A 21,278-nucleotide genomic window follows, 5' to 3' on the forward strand; every position below is an offset into this window, starting at 1 on the left:
CCATCCTGACTTGGAAATATACCGCCGTTCCTTCACTGTCGCTGGGTCAAAGTCCTGAACTCCCTCCCTAACAGCACTGTGGGTGTACCTACACCACTTGGACTGCAGTGATTCAAGAAGACAGCTCACCACCACCTTCTCAAGGGCAATTAGGGGTGGACAATAAATGTAGCCAGCGACATCCATGCCCCATAAATGAATTTTGAAAACAGTGAGCAATAGGTAAAGGCACAAATGGATTTCATAAACCAAAAATCTATAGGAAGATGTGACACACTATTTTGGAATGCTGGATATTTACTCAGTCTTTCTTTTGCGTAATAGACCCAAATTTCCAATGTCTATAACATTTATAGGAAAAAAGACATGTTGTTGAAGCTTTTCATTTTGAACTCATCAGGACAATTTGCAAGAATACCAAATGTAAAGAGAACAACAATTTATACTTCATGAGATAAGAGTGTTGTCCCCTTTACATTTGGTATTCTTGTAAATTGTCCTGATGAGGGCAAGATGAAAAGCTTCGACAACATCTTTTTTTTTGTAGCAATACTCAAGTTCTTTACTACCAAATGACTATTTATAGGAGAGGTATCTGCATAAAACACAGATAGTATGGTGGCATGTCAGAGAATTCCTAGTTAAATAATACTGTACAAATCTGCCCATTTAATGAAAGGCAATTTTAGGAGCTTGAAAAAGAATTGAGGGGTAATTTTCTGAATTCCTGCCTGTGGGGAGAAAATGTTGGATATGTCCCACACGATTTTCCACTCGTTAGTGTGGTGGGATCCATTAATTTTTAAAGGTCTGAAAATCCTGGTTGACACTCCCCTGCATTCCCAACCGGCGCTCCTCACAGGCAAAGTGTCACGCCAGGAATGTGATTTTGTAAAAATATCCTTGCGGCATTGCATTTGAGCTGATTGGTTATGGGCTTCCAGCCAAAGCTGGTGCTTTCTACTGAGGATTAAATAACTGGTTCAGTCAGTTTGGCTGACGTGAAAACGATGCCAGATTCTTCAACTTGTCTGCCCCCCATACCTTTGAGAAATGCAGCTTACTTTTTCCAAGGATAAATAAGGTGCATGAAAGGCCGCAAAAATACCAGTAATGTTGTCCGATCACAATTCCTTCTTAGATCCATGGGTCTCAATCAGGGAGATTGGTAACCGGGGAAACAGGCTGCGACTTAGCTGTTTTGATAATGCAGTGAGTTGATGTGAGGCGTAATATATTGCCTATAATGCCATACACTAGCCCACGACTGCATTTTCCGATGGGTGGGGGAAGTGAAATCCAAATTAAGGCGCATTGTTTAGGTGCCCAGCTGTGAGTGGCTCAGAAAAAGAACATGAAAAGGCATCGGAAGTAACGAGGAACCAATAATCTAATGAGGGTGAGGGGCTTAAAGTAAGAAATATCAGCAAAGGTAAAGCCCTGGTGAAATTAGTTGGACTAAAAGCTGACAAATCCCCTCGGTCTGACCGCCTCCCTGCCGATGTTTTAAAAGAGGGGCCTGCGGATAAAGTGGACGCGTTGATACAGATCTTCAAGAAATTCCTGGATTCTAGAATGATCCGTGCGGATTGGAGGATGGGAATGTAACCTTTAAGGAGGCTGCCTGCCACCCTTTTAATTTACGCAAATTCTCAAGAGACTATTGGTGGAATTTTACAGCCCCACCATGGCAGGGCAGGGTGGGCTGTGGGGCAGTGAAATGCGGCGAGCTGTTCAAGAGCCCCGTTGACTTCGGTGGGCAGGGAAAATCCCGCCAGCGGGAGGGGCTGTAAAATTCCGCCCTATATACACGTGGGTAATATAAAAGCAAAATACTGCGGAAATCTGAAACAAAAACAGGAAATGCTGGGAAAACTCAGCAGGTCTGGCAGCATCTGTGGAGAGAGAAACAGAGTCAACGTTTCGAGTCCGAATGGCTCTCCTTCAGAGCTGGAGAAGTGGGAATGTGATGAAATTTATACTATTTCATGAAGCTGTGCCACAGATAACCATTGTGTGTATGTTTCCTGGTTTTGTTTTGGTAATGTTTGCATTATAAAACACCACCTACAAGGCACAAGTCAGGAATGTGCTGGAATTTTTCTTTCTTTATTCTTTAATGGGATGTGGGCGTCTCTGGCAAGACCAGCATTTGTTGCCCATCCCCAAGTGCCCTTGAACTGACCTTGCTAGGCCGTTAGTCTGTGAAATTCTCTTCCCCAGAGAGCAGTGGAGGTTGGGCCATTGAATTTGTTTTAAGGCTTAGTTGTATAGATATTTAATATAGACAAGGGTTCTGGGGTTGGGGGCGCTGGGGCAGTAGATTGGAATGTGGAGTTGAGGCCAACTCCACAACCGGACCAGCCATGATATTACTGAATGGCAGAGCAGTCTTGAAGGGCCGAATGGCCTACTCCTGCTCCTAAGTCCTGTGTTCCTAGGTCTACATGATCCAAGGACAAGATCAGAGCAAGATAGTACTGAAGTGTCCGGCTTTGTAAGATGTATGCATAAAGTAGAACCTGAGCAAAGATGCCACTCAGAATACTGTGAATGAGAAACAACATTGCAAAAAATGCTTTTCTTTATTCTCTTTTAGGGTCATAAACCATCTTCCTGCTTCTTCAAACTTGGGAGTATCCTCAATTCATTAAATCTCAATGCTAGGCTCCTGGCTGTCTAGGATATCACCCACTAGTGGCAGATGTAAGGTCAGAAAGTGTCAGGGTTAGTTTCATGACTCAGTGAGAGAGAAAATTCAGAGGGGCAGTTAAGAGTCAGCCAAGTTGCTGTGGGTCTGGAAGCACATTTTGGCCAGACCAGGTAAGGGCATTAGTGAACCAGATGGGTTTTTACAACAACCATTTCCTGGTTACCATTACTGAGAGACTAGCTTTCAATTCCAGATGTATTAGTTGAATTTAAATTCCACTAGCTATCGTGGTGGGATTTGAACCCATGACCCCAGAGCATTAGCCTGGGCCTCTGGGTTACTAGTCCAGTGTAATTGACATTACACTGTATTCTGAGTGGCTTGTTTGCTCAGGTTCTACTTTTTGCAGACATCTTACAAAGCCAGGCACTTCAGTACTATCTCACCCCGATCTTGTACTTAGATCATCTAAGACATAAGAACATAGGGCTTAGGGTCAGGAGTGGGCCATTCGGCCCTTCGAGCCTGCTTCGTCATTCGATAAGCTCATGGCTGATCTGGCTGTGATCTCAACTCCACTCCCCTGTCTGCCCCACCAGAACCCTTGACTCCCTTGTCTATCAAAAATCTGTCCAACTCAGCCCTGACCCAGCCTCCAGCGCTCTCTGGGAAGAGAGTTCCACAGACTAACGACCCTCTGAGAGAGAAAAAAATTCCTCCTCTTATCCAATTTGACAAGTGAGCGATTCCAGAATATTATACCATCATCCTGATATTGCCGTAATACTCTGTGCTGTTAATAGCTGGCAGAAAAATCCCTCATAAACCCTCTGCATGCTATTTCTAAGTAATATTTCCAAATAATCCCATTTGTTCCTCTGGCAGCAGTGATCAGGCATTATTCCAGTAAATGGTGATGGGGGATTTGGTGGGGGTGGGGTTAAAAAAACAATCTATTTAAGGTATCTTACCAGATTTCCACGAGACCTGAAAGTATTTTCTCATACGTGAGCATTGAGAGGGAATTTAAGCATGTAATGAGAAATGGCCATTTAACATCTCAAGCCTATTTTCCCACTCCTCGAACATGGAACCTTTTGTACCTGTTTAATTTCCTGAACAGCAGAATGGTTTTAATCTATCGACTACTGTGTTATGGACCTGGCATGCTCCTACTGCTGCACTTTGTTAAATCCCTAATGACATGGCTCGATCCATGGTGAGATTAGCATAGCATGTTCTCACTTTATATTCCCCCAAATTGTACCAGTCTGACTAATGTTTTTCAGCGTTTTCTCTCCGTATTGATTGTGAAATTAACTATTTTGGAGAAGCAGTGATTGGAAGAGAAAAACAGGAAACATGTAGGGACGCATGTAATGGTTATCTATGGCAGATCTTCATGAAAGAATATTCGAATGATTATTAGCTCCAAGCATCCTAAATGAATATAAAATAATACATCTTTTGTATTTGCTGAGAAAAGAAGAGAGATGTTGTCGAAGCTTTTCATCTTGCACTCATCCAGACAAACACAAGAATACCAAATTTCAAAGGGAGCAACAAGTTACACTGCGTGAGAAAAGGGTGCTGATTGGTTGGCAAGTTGACTCTGCTTCATCGAGGCGTTGCCATGAGAATGCACCAGGGAACTATTGCCGCCCGTGCCTTTTTTAAAATTCAAAACTGGAGTCAAAGGATATCGGGGATGGGCAGGAAAATGGTATTGATGCCACAATCAGACCTGCCATGATCTTACTGAATGGCAGAGCAGGCTCGAGGGGCCGAATGGCCTACTCTTGCACTTAATGTTCGTATGACATGTTACTTCTGCTTGCAGAGGACATATCCCAACTCTAGCAAGCCGTAAGTGAGCCACATTGCAAGCCTGACTGATAATCTTAAATTGGTTGTTAGTGTAAGTCTGAGCACACTCGGGATTGTTCAGCAAGTGCTGTCCAATCATGGAATCACATTTAACGTTAGACACTATGATCTGAGGTTTGCAGGCATGGGCTGGTTAAGTACAGTCGGTGCTCTGCCTATTGCAAACAGCCGAAGGGACGTGCTGTTTGACACAATCCATCAGTTGTTGGGAGGTACGGCCTAGATACCTGGCATCTTTTGTTCAGCATTGATAATGGGATATGAATATATGTCTATTTGCCCACTTTAATACTTCACTTCATTCTATCAATCATGAATCAATCAGGACAGGAAAGTGCACCTCTCATATTCAATGTAAGGTGACTAAGAGAGTCATCATTTGAAAGGTACCATACGAAAGCTGCTACCTAAATTCATGGAAGTGCAACCATCTGTGAAAGCATTTGCATTAGTGCTATAAATGGTTTATTCACAGTAACTGGTCACAGCACAGTGAAACTATTTTTTCTTGTATGTAATCCACAGCGCGTTTATATATGAAACGATTGAGTATGCACATGTCCCTTGTGTGTCTCAGTAATCATACCAAGGAAACATTTTTTTCCCCCTCTCTCAGAAGTTCCAAAGGATCTTTGAGAACCACCAGGAAAATTAAAACAGTTTAAGAGTGGGCAGCCTCGAAGCTGTAACAGTGGAGAGCTGAACAAATATTTACGCTCCACGACTTCAAGGTTGGGTTTTTAATTCTAATTTTTAAGCCCTTATCTGTGAGCTTCCCTAAGAGAGAGGGAAATGATTTAAGGTGACCTCACCACTGTCTAATAGAGATCGGCAATGGTGGTGACTAATGATGTGTGTGTGGGGGCGGGTGTGCTGTCTTGCTAACTCGAGGAATATGCTTTGAAGACAGGAAGATGGAAAAAGGAGATTCAGAAATAGGAATAAAATGATGTTAATAATGAGTTGTTTGGTAGTACAGAGCTTGAGCATTGCTGAAAAAAGATGTTGTCGAAGCTTTTTGTCTTGCACTCATCGGGGCAATTCACAAGAATACCATTAGTAAACGGAACAACAATTCATACTGCATACGAAGAGAGTTCTGATTGGCTGGCAAGTGGACTATGATTGGTAGAGGTGTTGCCACGGAGAATGCACGAGTTAACAGATGACTTGTCAGTGAACTGCCAACCTTTGTTTAAATTGTTGTTCCTTTCCATTTGGCATTCTTGCGAATTGTCCGAATGAGTGCAAAGCAAAAAGCTTTGACAATATGTGTCTTCTTTCAGCAATATTTATAATTATGAAACCAATGGTTTTAAAATTAAGAGCGAGTTCTTTTTGACTATTTAAAATCAACGTCTTGCATTTATCAATCAGCCTCACCCTGAGAAGGAAGTAAATGAGGTTCCATTTTATTATAAGTCACACATTTAACAAGCATTACAGGAAACTAGAAGTTTAATCATTTAATTAAGCTTAACTTAATTGAAATAATTTAACAGTTTTTAAGTATGGATATTATAGTGGAAGCTAACCACTCACCCAGTTTATGGATATGAACACAGAATACATTACTTCTCAGTACATCTTCAGTTCTAGGAACCTGCTTTCAGATCTACCTTGACGCACAATCACTTTTACTTGCCCTTTAAAAAAATCAGTGTTTGTATTCTAATATATGCCATACTTTCAGAATAAGGAAGTGCGCACACAATATAGCTCCTTTAAGTGACTGTTTAAGGATGCAGTGATATCATTCTTTCCTCTGTCTTTAGTGATTTAGGAGGCAGTTAACCTCCTGGGCACACAGAAAATCCTAACACTGGCCCACACAAGGAACCTTTTATCCCAGTTCATAAGAACGAATCTTTATGGAAATTTGGTACTTTTGCTTTTTAAAACATAAATACGTTCAGGCATCAGCCACGAAGTGGAAGATTTGAATGATGTATTACCCTTGGAATGCACTGAACAGACGCAGCACAATCAGAAATAGCAAGTTAATGTTTTGTCCTGTAAATCCTTACTCCTTTCTTTACCGTGTGAAAGCACCACATTCCTGATTGGTATCTCTCCCTCCCCATCCCCCACTGCCAATACTCACCCCGCCGCCCCCAACCCTGATGTAGCTCTGTATCTGCAACCTTGTACATTGCAGCTTGATGAAGTTAGCACTAATTATTTAAAACTCAGGAGGGCGGGATTTCCGGCCCCACCCTCCCACCGGGATCATCCGGTCAATCCGAAAGGGCTGGGCCCTCGAATCTCCCGCGGTTGGTCTCGGGACCGGAAACATTTTTTAAAAAACTCATTCATGGGACATGGGCATCGCTGGCTAGGCCAGCATTTATTGCCCATCGCCTAACCGCCCTCGTTCAGAGAGCATTTAGCAGTCGCTCACATTGCTGTGGGTCTGGAGTCACATGTCGGCCAGACCAGGTAAGGACAGCAGATTTCCTTCCCTGAAAGGCATTGGTGAACCAGATGGGTTTTTACAGACAATCGGCAATGGTTTCACGGTGATCATCAGACTTTTAATTCCATATTTTTTTATTGATTTCAAAATTTCACCATCTGCTGTGATGGGATTTGAACCTGGGTCCCCAGAGCATCGCCCTGGGTCTTTCTGGAATGCTAGTCCAGTGACAACGCCACTGCCTCCTGACCAAAGTGTTAATTATTAACGTGCACAATGCGACATGTTATCAGAGTTTGGTTTAACCACAGTAAAGTTGCTGTGCCATATGAGCTCAAACATTTGGGCAGCATTTCCTGGTCCCACCATTGGCAGGTGGGACAGGAAACATTTGGAGAGTGGGCATTGTGTGGGCTGGATTTTAGGGGGTGCCGTGTTCCCCACCCTCCTGACTGAAAAGTCAGTCTTTAGCCCCATCCCCCACCCCAAAGCCGGCTGCCCTGCAGCCATTTTACACTGGGGGCGGCCTCGATTGTTTCGTGAGGACTTCTGCCCCACCTTTGAGAGCTGCTGGCCAATCCCAGAGGTGCCAGGTTTGAAGTATAGCCAGTGCTGGGACTACCGCAGTCCCCAAGAGGAAGAAGAAGTAATGGAGCCCAGACCTCAAGCTTAGTCCAGCGTTTTGGACAGGCCTGGCTGGCAGACTCCAGTTGAGGGGGGTGGTGGGTTTGAGAGGCCGGGCATAGGGTAAAAGCTGGGGTATGACCTTCCGATAGGCCTCCGATGGGCACAGGGGACTTCCCTCCTCCCAAAGGCAGTATAGTATGCCCCCCCTTCCTGCCTGACAGCAGCCTGTACTGTGAAAGCTGCCAGGGCAGCCCTCCTGGCCTCTGCCCCTTCCCCTGCTGAGGGTAAAGTGGCAGCGGAGGTGAAATGACACTCCGGGATGGCCATTAATTGTCCACTTAAGGGCCTCAATAGGCCTTAGGGCAGGTTGCCTGATGCTTTCCCTGCCTGTCTTAATTCATTAAAGTGGGGATGGTTTCCCACAAAACTTCGCAAGCGGCGAAACCATGAACGATGAACATGCTTTTCAATGGGAGTCAATTAGATACGTTCCGGCAAAGTGAGGGCAGCATTGGTTTGTGCAGCTACTCGACAGCAAATTGTGGTACCTGTATACAACAGGTTTAGGGGCAGACGTGTGGAGGAAACTAGAACCAGGTGTCATAAATATAAGATAGTCACTAATAAATCCAATAGGGGATCCAATAGAGAAACCTCTTTGCCCAGAGAGTGGTTAAAATGTGGAACTGCCTTCCACAAGATGTAATTGAAGTGACGAGCATAGATGCATCTTAGGGAAGCTAGATAAACGTAGGAGGGAGAAAGGAATATATAAGGATATGTTCATGGGGTTAGTTGAAGAAGTGTGGGAGGAGGCTCGTGTTTAGCATGGGCCAGTTGATCTAAAGGGCCGGTTTCTGTGCACAATGCGACATACCTTATATACAATGCAAGCTTCCTCTCAGTAACATTAGAGGATATAAAGGCACTGAGCAATGTGCAGAGAAGACTGACAAGGATAATACCAGAAACGATGAACAGGCTGTGTCTCGTTTCTCTTGGAAAAAAGAAAGTAGAGGGGTGACATATTAGGGGCCCTTAAAATTATAATAGGTGTTTTTTATTCATTCATGGGATGTGGCCATTGCTGCCTAGACCAGCATTTATTGTCCATCCCTAATTGCCTTTGAGAAGGTGGTGGTGAGCTGCCTTCTTGAACCGCTGCAGTCCATGTGGTGTAGGTACACCCACAGTGCTGTTGGGGAGGGAGTTCCAGGATTTTGACCCAGCGACATAGAAGGAAGGGCGATGTAGTTCCAAGTCAGGGTGTTGTGTGACTTGGGGCTTGGAGGGGAACTTGCAGGTGGTAGTGTTCCCATGCATCTACTACCCTTGTCCTTCTAAGTGGTAAAGGTCACAGGTTTGGAAGATGCTGTCTAAGGAGCCTTGGTGAGTTCCTGCTGTGTATCTTGTAGATGGTACACACTGCTAGGGAATGAATGTTGAAGGTGGTGAATGGGGTACCAATCAAGCGGGCTGCTTTGTTCTGGATGGTGTCGAACTTCTGAGAGTTTTTGGAGCTGCACTCATCCAGACAAGCGGAGAGTAATTTCATCACACTCCTGACTTGTGCCTTGTAGATGGTGCACAGGCTTTGGCAGGCCAGGAGGTGAGTTGCTCACCCTAGAATTCCCAGGCTTTGACCTGCTCTTGTATCCACAGTGTTTATATGGCTAGTCCAATTCAGCTTCTGGTCAATGGTAACTCCAGGATGTTGATGGTGGGGGATTCAGCAATGATAATGCCATTGTTTGTCAAGGGAAGATAGATTCTCTCTTGTTGGAGGTGGTCATTGCCTGACATTTGTGTGGTGCGAATGTTACTTGCCACTTATCAGCCCAAGCCTGAACATTGTCCAGGTCTTGCTGCATTTGAACATGAACTGCTTCAGCATCTGAGGAGTCATGAATGGTGCTGAACTTTATTGATGAAACAGCTGAGAGAGTCACCAAGAAATCCAGTAGGGAATTCTGAAGATACTTCTTTATCCAAAGAGTGGTGAGAATGTGCAACTCACTACCACAAGGAAGGGATGCAGCGAATAGTATAGATGATTTTATGGGGAAGCTGAACAAGCAAATGAGGGAGAAGGGAATAGAGGCCTGTATGAATTAGTTAGACTGATTGGCCTATTCCTGTACCATTTTTCCTATGTACTATATACGACGCAAGATTCCCTAAGGAACAGTTTAGCATGCCAAGCTGTTTTTCCCCAGAACATAGGAACCTGAGAAATAGGAGTAGGCCATATGACCCCTCAAGCTTTCTCTTCCATTCAGTAAGATCCTGGATGGACTTCTACATTAACTTCACTTCCCCACCCTATCCCTATATCCCTCAATTCTCATAAGTGCCCAAAGGATACTGAATCTCAGCCTTGAATATACTGAGAGGCTGAGATTTTCTGGCCCTGCCCAAGTCAATGGACTTTTGGCTGGTCCACTGCATCCTGCGCAGTGGGGCCCACCCCGACAGGGCCAAAAAATCCTGGCCAATGAGTATCGCCGGCCACTGGGGTAGAGAATCCCAGGGATTCATAGATACTCTGAGTGAAAAAAAATATTTTAATCGCAATCCTAAATGACAAACCCATCAACCTGAGACTGTGACTCCTAGTTCTAGATTCACCAGCCAGGGGGAACAGCCTCTCAGCACCTACCCTGTCAAGAGCTCCAAGAATTTTATACATTTCAATGAGTTAACCTCTCATGCAGCTAAAATCCAGTTAACATAGCCCTTTCTACTCAATTTCTCCTCATAGGACAGCCCTCTCATTCCATGGATGAATCCAGTGAACATTTGTTGTACCCCCTCTCCGGCAAATATATCCTTCCATAGGTTAGGAGACCAAACCTGTGCATCGTAGTTCAGTTGTGGCCTTACCAAAACCTTGTGCAATTGTAGCAAGATTTTCTTCCCTGTATACTCCAAACGTCTTACATCTGGCTTTCTAATTGCTGGCTATGTTAACTTTCTTCGATTTGTGTAGCAGGACCCCCAGATCTCTCTGAACAGGCATCTCCTTGCAACTGCACAGAGCTGGGGCCTGGTTTCAGGACCTGACACATGGATGAGACATTATAGTGATCAGAATATGCAGTTTACGACTTTCAGTAGAATGTAAATAAAAAGTTAGTTTGATATTTAATTACCTGAGCCTACTCCTGCTCCTAATACATATGTTTGTATGTAAAAGGCAATAATGAAGCTGTAGCACTAGTGTTGTGTTAGAATTGGAGGCCTCGGGTTGAATAAAGCATTTGCCTACACCCTACTTTAATCAACTCAGTTCCCCAATTTACCACAAAAAATGCCAATATATTATTATTTCCACATTGTTCACGCTCAGTGACAATTTGGAACATCTGAACTATCTTCTGATGTCATAGTGAGTTTTATGTAATAAATGTTGGCAAAACGTGCATTCTGACATCTGTTATCTTCAGATAACGAGTTGATTGATCTGTTTGCTGGTACTCACTGAGTTATTTCAGTCACAGAGCAAATATATTTGTTCTACATTTCGGAATTTTCTTAATGTTGTTTTGAATCCTACATTTCCTTTCATGTTAAGTAGCGTTAATGTGCAGAACATGTGTTCGGTTGGATTAAATATTTGACAAAGCATCAAAAATGCAATGTGTGGTTATTGCATTTTAATTACAGAATCCAAGTGTTTCTTTCCTCCAAAAAAAAATGCCCCAGCAATTTTGCTGCTTAGTGAATCCTCACTGTTTCCTAGCAAAGACGTTAGCTGTTTCAAATTTTGCTAATGTTTATATGCCCAGTAATAGAAAAGGCAGTTGGGTCTCGCTGTGTTCACTCTTATCGTTTGTGTGCCAGCCCTGTGTGCCAGCCCTGTGTGCCAGCCCTTCCTTCTCCAGTATCCTGGGGGAGCATTTGTAGGGGAAGGTGGATCTCAAGATTGATTTGCAGGGGCACAGGGAGGCTATGCCAGTGTAACAGAAACGTGGGACTTAGGGAGCAACTGGACTGGATCAGCAAAACAGAAACGTGAGGCTTGTGACTTTGACAGTGGACTAGACCAAGAGTTACCAAACTGTGAAACTTTCAGCTGGTGAGGTTGTGAGACCAGCATTCTGAAGGAGTTCTACTTTTTGTAGGATGGCAATTAATTCTTATAGGGTACCAGTGCACAACAATATTCACAGGGTTAACATAACTTAAACGGAAGTAGTAAAATCTTTTGTGCTACTTTGGCATATTTTCATGTCTCCTGTGAATTGTAAATGTTCCTCTCCAACTTATTCAAAATAATTATGCGACTGCAAGTGGTGATCCAATAGAAAGCAAGATATTTAACCAACAAACCCATCATCTTGGATTTACCTGCAGATAATTTAAGAGGAAAGCAAGTTTAAGAAAAGCAGTTTTTATTCAAAATACTTGCTCATTTTAAGTTGGAATAAGATAGACTGATCAAACCGGACTTAGGTTTTGGCAAATCTATTTTTTCTGATACCAAATGGGGAGATCATCTCAGTTCCAGGACATCACTGCAGGAGTTCCTCAGGGTAGTGTCCTAGGCCCAACCATCTTCAGCTGCTTCATCAATGACCTTCCTTCCATCATAAGGTTAGAAGTGGGGATGTTGGCTGATGATTGCACAAATGTTCAGCACCATTTGCGACTCCTCAGATACTGAAGCAGTGCATGTCCAAATGCAGCAAGACCTGGGCAATATCCAGGCTTGAGCTGACAAGTGGCAAGTAACATTCATGCTACACAAGTGCCAGGCAATGACCACCTCCAACAAGAGGGAATCTAACCATCGCCCCTTGACAAACAATGGCATTACCATTGCTGAACCCCCCTGCTATCAACATCCTGGGGGTTACCATTAACCAGAAACTGAATTGGACTAACCATATAAACACTGTGGCTACAAGAGCAGGTCAGAGGCTAGGAATCCAATGGCGGGTAACTTACCTCCTGACTACCCAATTCCTGTCTACAAGGCACAAGTCAGGTGTGTGATGGAATACTCTCCACTTGCCTGGATGAGTGCAGCTCCCACAACACTCAAGAAGCTCAACACCATCCAGAACAAAGCTGCCCATAGATTGGCACACCATCCACAAATATTCACTCCCTTTGCCACCAATGCACAATGGCAGCAGTGTGTACCATCTACAAGATGTACTTCAGAAACTCACGAAGGCTCCTTAGGCAGCACCACCCAAACCCACTACCACTACCACCACCACCTAGAAGGACAAGAGCAGCAGATACATGGGAACACCACCACCTGCAAGTCCCCTCCAAGCCACTCACAATCCTGATTTGGGAATATTTCGCTGTTGTTTCGCTGTTGCTGGGTCAAAATCCTGGAACTCCCTCCCTAACAGCACTGTGGGTATACCTACACCACATGGACTGCAGCGGTTCAAGAAGGTAGCTCACCACCACCTTCTCAAGGGCAATTAGGGATGGGCAATAAATGTCAGCCTAGCCACATCCCATAAACGAATAAAAAAAAGGTATGTTAAATAGATGTACTCAAGCCTTACTTGTTTTACCTCTTAATAATGTACCTGTATAGTATCAAGGGAAAGTCTTTCTGAACAACTTGCAACAAATCGTAAGAGAACTTTGAGCAGCTATGACAGCCATAACCTTATTCAGCAATGTTTATCATTTATTTTCTCACGAATAGATGATGGTTTTCTAAATGTTACTACGGAAACATAATTTCTATATTTAGAAATACATGTAATGAAAGTTGATTAGAATCATGTGTTAGCAATTGCTTCAATCACACTTGTGATTTAAGATGAAAAATATAAGTGGTTGAAATTGTATGGAAATTTTTAATAAGTGAATAGAAGAATTTCATTCGTGACATTAAGGTACATTGTTGCTATAACCAACAATCAATCCACTGTTTCTAAGTTGTTTCTGGTACATATTTTGCTTTACATTTGCATTTATCCTGGACACTATAAGGCTTAAGTAACTGTGGCTGAAGAAATGTGGGCCTGTTGGAATAGAAACAGGAAGTTGACACCACTGTGAAAGATCTACATCAAACCAACCATTCTTTTCACTGAGTGTTGTAGGGAAGGAGAGGACAGTGAATATAACCTTTGTTATCTGGCAGTTGTGTCTTTAAGTTAAACATCTCATGATCTGCCATTATTTTGGGCAACCATGCCTCGTGCTTACTATAGCTAACATGGAACACATGAACATGCTGGTATATGAAAGAGGAACATAATGAATGTGCTGGACTGGCGGGCTGCCCTTATTGTCAAATGACAGGTACATGCCACTGTGAGAAGAAATAGAACATAGAGGGCAACATGGGTGAAGGTGGAGTGGAGACTGTGCTATCGTGGTAATGTCACTGGACGAGTAATCCAGAGGCCCTGGCTAAAGCTCTGGGGACACGAGTTCCAAACCCACCATGGCAGCTGGTGGAATTTCCAACTCAATTAATAAACCTGGAATATAGACCTAGTCTCAGTAATGGTGACCATGGCAACTATCATCGATTGTCGTAAAAACCCATCTGGTTCATAATGTCCTTTAGGGAATGAAATCTGCCGTCCTTACCTGGTCTGGCCTGCGTGTGACTCCAGATCCATAGCAATGTGGTTGACTCTTAGCTGCCCTCTGCAGTGGCCTAGCAAGCCACTCAGTTCAAGGGCAATTGAGTTTGGGCAACAAATGCTGGCCTTGCCAGCGATGTCCATATCCCATGAAAGAATAAATAAAAGAAAAATGTCGCTGTGGGCAGTGCATGTGGTAAAATGATTCCCTGAGTTTTATCTTTGACTTTAATTTAAGATACATCGAGGTGGATTTTCTTGCTGATGGTGGGAATTTTGATCAACATTGCCCTTGGTGAATTGAAATTTGTGACAGAAACAGGCTATAGCCACTGTCGATGAGTCCTAGCAGGAATAAGCCTAATCCTAACTTTTCCACATTCTCTTGTATCTTACTGTGTTACTAATGTGTTACTTACTGTGCTACTAAGCATGGAAAGTGTCAGTCAGGTAAATCTTTCTTAGGAATCCTGCATGCTGAAGTAGACAGAGGATGGTAAGGGACTGCCCCAGAAGGAGAACATTTGAATCTAGACACATTTTCTGATCCCTGCTTTCTAATCATCTTCCGTCATTGGTAATTTTTTTTTTAATGTCTCAGGAACTCTCATGAGGGGGAAATGCCTTTAAGAATTATCCCTTCAACAGAAGTTACACAAAACAACAATCGCCATATCAGCGCTGGCTCCTGCTACTGCATCAGTCAGGTCATAGAAATTATAGGCTTCAAAGTTAAGCCTCCATTGTCAGCTTCAGTTAATGACTCTCGCAGACAATGTGGGCTTATTTTTATTACTGTAGGCATTGTTGGACCTACATGAATTCATGTAGTGGTTAAAAGTGCTTTAAATAAGGTGAATGATGAGTGAAGAGAGAGTTTGTAAATGTTGTAGTTTTCAATGTGCCTAATGTAATACCAATTATACCCTGGTACCCACATTCGTCACTTGTGGGGTAAAGTTTTATGTGTGCCCTGACTGTTTGCATTAATGCTGGGTCATAATCGGAGGTTAAATATCTTTGTTTTAAATATACGTTCAGCTTTTTGGAAGTATTAACTCCCCTTAAAGCACTGGATGTCACTGTGCAGCAATCGCCCTTCATTGTGAAAGTGCAGGTTTTCCTTTGACATTTTGCGCATGGTTCTTTATTTTAAAATGGTGTCAAATTAAATTGATGTCAGGAGGAACTTTCGGAATCTGGATTAAACCGTCCTCTTTGTGTTTCCTTTGTCAGGTTGCAGCCAGGGCTGGAATTTACGAAATCCTGAATCATTTGGGGTTCCTTGAATTTGAAGATCCAGAGGACTTGCCACTTTCTAGACTATGTTACCGCTGGCTGCAGCAAAGTACGAACACACTTCCCTTCCGAGGAGAGTTTGTTTAATTTTTATGTGTTATATTAGCTGCCGGATGACTGCTGTTAGCCAGCGGTTGTACAGCTTTGACTTTCCTAAGTCTTTGGAACAGTTTGTTATTCTGCTAGAATGTACATAGAACACGGAAAAAAGTAGTGGCAAATGGACAAACATTTGAATCAAAGCAAGTGGGATGACTGTAGAGAGACAGCAGGACAGTAGGATCAGTTTTGGGTTGCTCTAACAAGGAGCTGGCATAGATGCAATGGGCCGAGTGGCCTTCGGTATTGTAAATACATCTATGGCTTTGTGTGAAAAGGCCAAGTTGTTGCTGAGTACTTTTGAATACGTGTGCCATGTAAGTTACCAGAAAGGCCCCTTCAATCAAAAAAAAATGAACGAGACTTAGGCTGGGATTTTCTGACCCTGTGGTGGGGGGGACCTCCCGCGGGGGATGTGGCGGCCCAGCTAAAAGGCCATTGGCGGGACTGGACGATTCCCGGCGGCGGGCGGGGCTGAAAAATCCCGCCTTTAGTCATCCTACCGAGACCTGCGGTGATTTGAGAGCTTGCAATAATCTACCTTATAGCCAATTTCAACTGTAATGAGATGTCAGCATTAGGCACTGTAATGCCTTCACAGAAATGAACGTTACCACAGAATGTTAACTAGACGAAATATGGGGTGCAGGTATTCAACAGCATGCTCGCGGTATATATAGTATATAATGGTGAGCCACCGAATAGGAAAAGAGCCATTGTGCCATTAGAACCTTTCACTCACTTTGATTATTTCTTCAGCCGGCCCCCTGTTGTACATCCTCTGTCCCTTTACTTTATAGAATTGCTGTGCGAACATACTGTAGAGCATATGTTAAATTTACAATAAGTCAAAACGCATTATGCCATTTCATGTGGTCGTTTGGCATTTTTGGATCTTGCACGTCATGTCAAACTCAACAGCACTTCCCCTGTATATTAAATGTGCTCCCATTAATTTCTGTTGCAATACCCTGGGTTCGCTTGGCACAAGAAATAACTGAAGTCAAATGGATTGGTTAAATTTTTCTATTTAGATCCCAGGTGCACTATCTTCCTTTCCAATTAACTCCGCTGAGTTCTGAGGCTGTTTTGGTGTATCTGACACGGTTTTGTGTTTTTGCTATTAAACGCAAGAGTGTTATCAAAAAAAACAATGCAAAGCTTATCTCTTTTGTGCCTTTTCAAGTGGAGGAAGACTGTTAAAGCAGTCTCCGTTTGGGCTTTTGCTAAGTGTATATTTTAATCAAAGTATTTTCGACAATTGCAAATATTTTTGTAATTAATACAATATAGGACTTTGTAAACACTGCATGAGATAGATACTGTGGCCCATTTCAAACGAAAGGACTGTCCATCTGAGTGTCCTTATTGAGGACAAAAGCACGTTTAATCAGGCAGTTAGTGAAGGTTTTGTTGATGCTGAAAAGTCTTTGTAAATAAAGGGAATATTTGTCTTTTTTTTTACTTTTAGAGAATTTATGTATTTAAAACCTTGTATCACGAATAACCTTAATGAGGGGGAATTTGGTGTTTGTTCCCCTGCAAAAGGTAGAATCTACCTGCTGCTGGTTTAACTTTTAATTATCTTCACTGTTCTTTTACCTACTTTATAACAAGCTAACGGTAGATGATGTCGTTTTCCTGATCTACAGAAAATGAACATTCAAACAGCAACTTACGTGAACTGTACCAAAGCTGACATCGAGAGTGGTGCACACAGTTTATCCGAGGGCTGTTTTTATAGTCCACAGTGTTCCCAGACTCTGCAAGAGTTTGGCTCATCCTTTTCTACCACTTAACTGTTGTTACCAGTTGCCTTTCCTGGACTGAGTGCCACTCAGGCATGGTCCCCAGCAAAAGAAGTCAAGAAAAGGGCTATTCAACAGCACTTAAAGGACATTAACTACTGTGGCGCCATGGTTTTCAAGCAGATTTTTCAGTGGATGTCAAGGTTTGACTGCTGCCAAATAAGATCCCCTTGCTTTTCAGCTGGAGAGAGAAAGGCGCTGACTCCCACCACAGGCAAATGGTTCAGTTAGGGATTAAGTGGAGACACAGAGGCTCCATTGGAGAATAGGAAGCAGGTATCAGGGACTGTGGCGGGGAGGGGGGTGGAGGAAAGGAATGCCTGGGCTGCATTTTTATGTTGGATGTCAAAGAACCCAAAAACTCTCCCTTAACGCCAGGATAGATGATAGGCTTTGGCAGGCGAGAAAATTCATCACTCAGGCCAATGAATATTCAGGTGCAACCTGCCCCCAAATCTAGCAGAAGGAACTTTGTACTTCAATTATATTTTCATTTTGTTTTCTTTATGCCTGCTTGTCATTTCCACCAGAGGCAGTGGTGGCCTCATTTTCACCTGGTGGCCCGTAGACCATATATCACTGTTTCTTAAACGAGGTTCAGGAATAACATCACAGTGACCTTTCGTAAATGTGCTTATTTTTTAATATTTTTATTGGAGAGCTTCCCAATCACCGCAACACTCATATACCCGAGGGGTAGAGACTAAATCATTCACATCAGCTCCGAACAACTAGATTAATAACAAGGCAACTGATTATTTTTGGCTGTTGCAATATTCTGTGTTACAAAATGTACGCACACGTTTCTTGTTTTTACAATTTTGCTCTGTGAGTAGAGATTAATTATTTGCAATCAGAATTAGAGTAAAATAGTTTTAAAGAAATATGACACATTCATATACTAAGATAAAAGCAAAATACCGTGGATGCTGGAAATCTGAAATAAAAAGGAGAAACTGTTGGAAAGACTCAGCAGGTCTGACAGCATCTGTGGAGAGAGAAACAGAGTTAACGTTTTGAGTCTGTATGACTTCTTCACGGCTCTGAAGAAGTCATACGGACTTGAAACATTAACTCTGTTTCTCTCTCCGTAGATGCTGCCAGACCTGCTGAGTTTTTCCAACAGTTTCTCTTCTTATTTTGTAGCACGTTCATATTGGCTAAAGCAACATCGCAATTATTTAACTGTTAACTCATATGTCCATAATAGCAGAAAATCTGCCTGAGTTATGTTGCATCTACTGTCAGCCGTTCCCATGTGTTAGAATGATGCATGAGTTAAAATCCAACATTCATTGTTTTACCCAAACATACAATTCAATCCTATCCATCCTAAAAATTGGAGAACCAATCAACAGAGAGTCCATTTGATTCACTTAAGTAATTAGTTTATTTCCATGCATCTTTTAGTTAGATATCGAAAGGAATAGGCAGGTCAGCCCAGTGTTGCAACACCTTACACTGGGAGGCCAGTGTTTCTCTGAATAATGTAGACTAGCTGAGAAGTTCACCTCATTAGATGTGAATTGGAGTGAAAGTGAGATCCTTTAACAACAGAAAGCAAATATAACCATCTGGAATGTAATACTGGATGTGCCTCGAAGCCTGTGGGAAGAGTTTGTGAAGATAATTTGGTGATGGGGAAAGATACATCTTTAAAAGCACGTAGAAAATACTACAATCCCATTTGTTCCAGTTAATATTTCCCTGGAAATGCTGGCTACACTGAAACCTGTTTTAAGTTGTAAGGTAAATTCAGTGATATTTTGATCCTGTTAGAAAGCCTCCCCAGACATGTGAGTTAGCCAGACATCGGGCTAAAGCACTATAAACCTAATTCAAAGTCCCACTTGAGAGATTTGAGTACACATGTAGGCTGAATCCTATGTGCAGTAATGAGGGAGTGCTGTACAGCCGAAGGGAGATACATCAAACTGAGGTCTGCCTACTCTCGGTAATAAAAGCAAAATACTGCGGATGCTGGAAATCTGAAATAAAAACAGAAAATGCTGGAAAAGCTCAGCAGGTCTGGCAGTGTCTGTGGAGAGAGAAACAGAGTTAACGTTTCGAGTCCCTATGACTCTTCTTCAGAGCTCAGAGTTCTGAAGGAGAGTCTTTTGAACTCGAAATGTTAATTGTTCCTCTCTACACAGATGCTGCCAGACCTGCTGAGTTTATCCAGCATTTTCTGTTTTTATATTCTCTCATGGTGATGTAAAAGCTTCCATTTGAAGAAGAGCAGGAGTTCAACCTGATGTCCTGATAAATATTTATCCCTTGGCAGTGCGATTATCTGTTGTAGTAATGTGGGACCTTACCACACACAAATTAGCTAACACATTTCCCTACAGTAGAATAGTGACTATCGTTCAAAAGTACTTCATTGGCTGAGAAGCACTTTGCGACATTCTGAGATCATGAAAGGCATGTTTAAGTGGAAGTTCTTTGTTTTGTTCGTGCCCAGTAAGGCTGCTCGAGAAGGCAATCTCATTGAATGCATCCTCGGTGTTTTTTAATGAAACTGTTTCAAACTTGTATAAGTCCAATACTGCTTAATTACAGGCCTGCCATTTTGGAAGCATGCTGTAAAAATGAAATACTTCTAAGTTTCATATAGTTTCACATGTAGTTTATCACTTGCTTGACGGTTATGGCAAATGTGCTGCCAAAACATGAGACTGTGCCTTATGCAGATTAGTATGGTGCGCTCATTTAATATTCAGAAAATAAACGTAATACACCAGAAAAGGAGAGCTAAAACCATGATTTATTTGATTCTAAAAAGTGTTTTCTAATGACTGCCGATTTTCCCAAGTCAGATTTAGAAAAGAAATGTAAATGGCTGTTCAATTTCAGTGTGTAGATTTTGTTTTGCTTTACTTTAACAACATTGTGTTTTTTTTTTAAAAAGGATGCAAACTGTTGCTGTGCTAAGTTAGAAACAAATCTGTGAATACTATTTTTCAAAAGGAAGAAGGAAAAGAAAATCTTCACACAAAGTGTTAAATATTATCCCAAAGTAATTCAGTGCTGAGTCAAAATGGCAGAGTGCTGCTGGGGTACTATTTGGTAGCTTTACTGTTAACTGTTGTCAACATTTTTTTTCTTGCAGAGAGCAATTTGTTTGTAATGTTTTAAGATTTAATAAGTACTGTACTTTCTGTGAACTGCAACACATTTCACACTGCTTAATTTTGTAGAACAGGAGAGTAAATTATTAAATGTTTTGCACCAAACCTTCCTGACTTTGGTTTTCTTTGTATAAAAAAAAGCTGTGCGGCAGTTTAGGGAGCGAATTAACGGATGGCCGCAGTGATCTTTGAGATGCATGTTGCAATCAATTAAGTAATCGGGCATTTTCAGTGCATGCAAATGCGTACATTTCACTCCTGATGCTGATATTTGAGGAGCAGAAGTCTGACAGACCTGAATTCCCAATTTGTCAAATGGGGATTCTTGGTTTTAAGAAATCTTGCATCTTTTGCGATCAGTAAAGGTGATTTAAAATTTAAAGGGAACAAATTCTGGATCCTGTATGTAATCCTATCATTGTGAAGCTTTTATTAATTGAAGTGCTGTTTACTAGGTTCTCAGTTCAATCGTTCATTTGGCGGTAATTATTTATAATTGCTGGGAGATAACCTTGGAAGATAATTAACTTAATTAGATTGTCTTTAATCCATTAGTCATTCAAATGTAAGGATATCCAAAATTAGTAGGATTGAATTCCTAATCTTTCATCAAGGTGTTACTCTTCTGCAGGAACCTGGTCAACTTTGTAATAAATTTAGCTTGTGCCTACAGTGTATGTCATTGTTCATTTCAGTCCATTGATAAAAGTACCGCTTACTCCTACAACCGGAGGGAATCGACTTTTACTCTGAGGTAAGAATGCAGTAAAGCGAGTCCTGTGTCCA

At 42.2% G+C, this 21,278-nt stretch overlaps 1 protein-coding gene across 1 annotated transcript in view; it reads left to right on the forward strand.

Annotated features, from left to right (window-relative positions):
* LOC144668550 (paladin-like) overlaps positions 1-17,012 on the forward strand; it is a 257,514-nt gene extending 240,502 nt beyond the window's left edge. The window contains exon 20 of the mRNA XM_078530692.1: positions 15,392-17,012. Coding sequence (XP_078386818.1) covers positions 15,392-15,541 — 150 coding nt within the window. The 3' untranslated portion in view covers positions 15,542-17,012. The remainder of the gene's footprint in view (positions 1-15,391) is intronic.
* Positions 17,013-21,278: the final 4,266 nt, after the last annotated feature.

This window comes from Cetorhinus maximus, chromosome 27, assembly GCF_964194155.1.
Source record: "Cetorhinus maximus chromosome 27, sCetMax3.hap1.1, whole genome shotgun sequence".
Taxonomy (NCBI): Eukaryota; Metazoa; Chordata; class Chondrichthyes; order Lamniformes; family Cetorhinidae; genus Cetorhinus; species Cetorhinus maximus.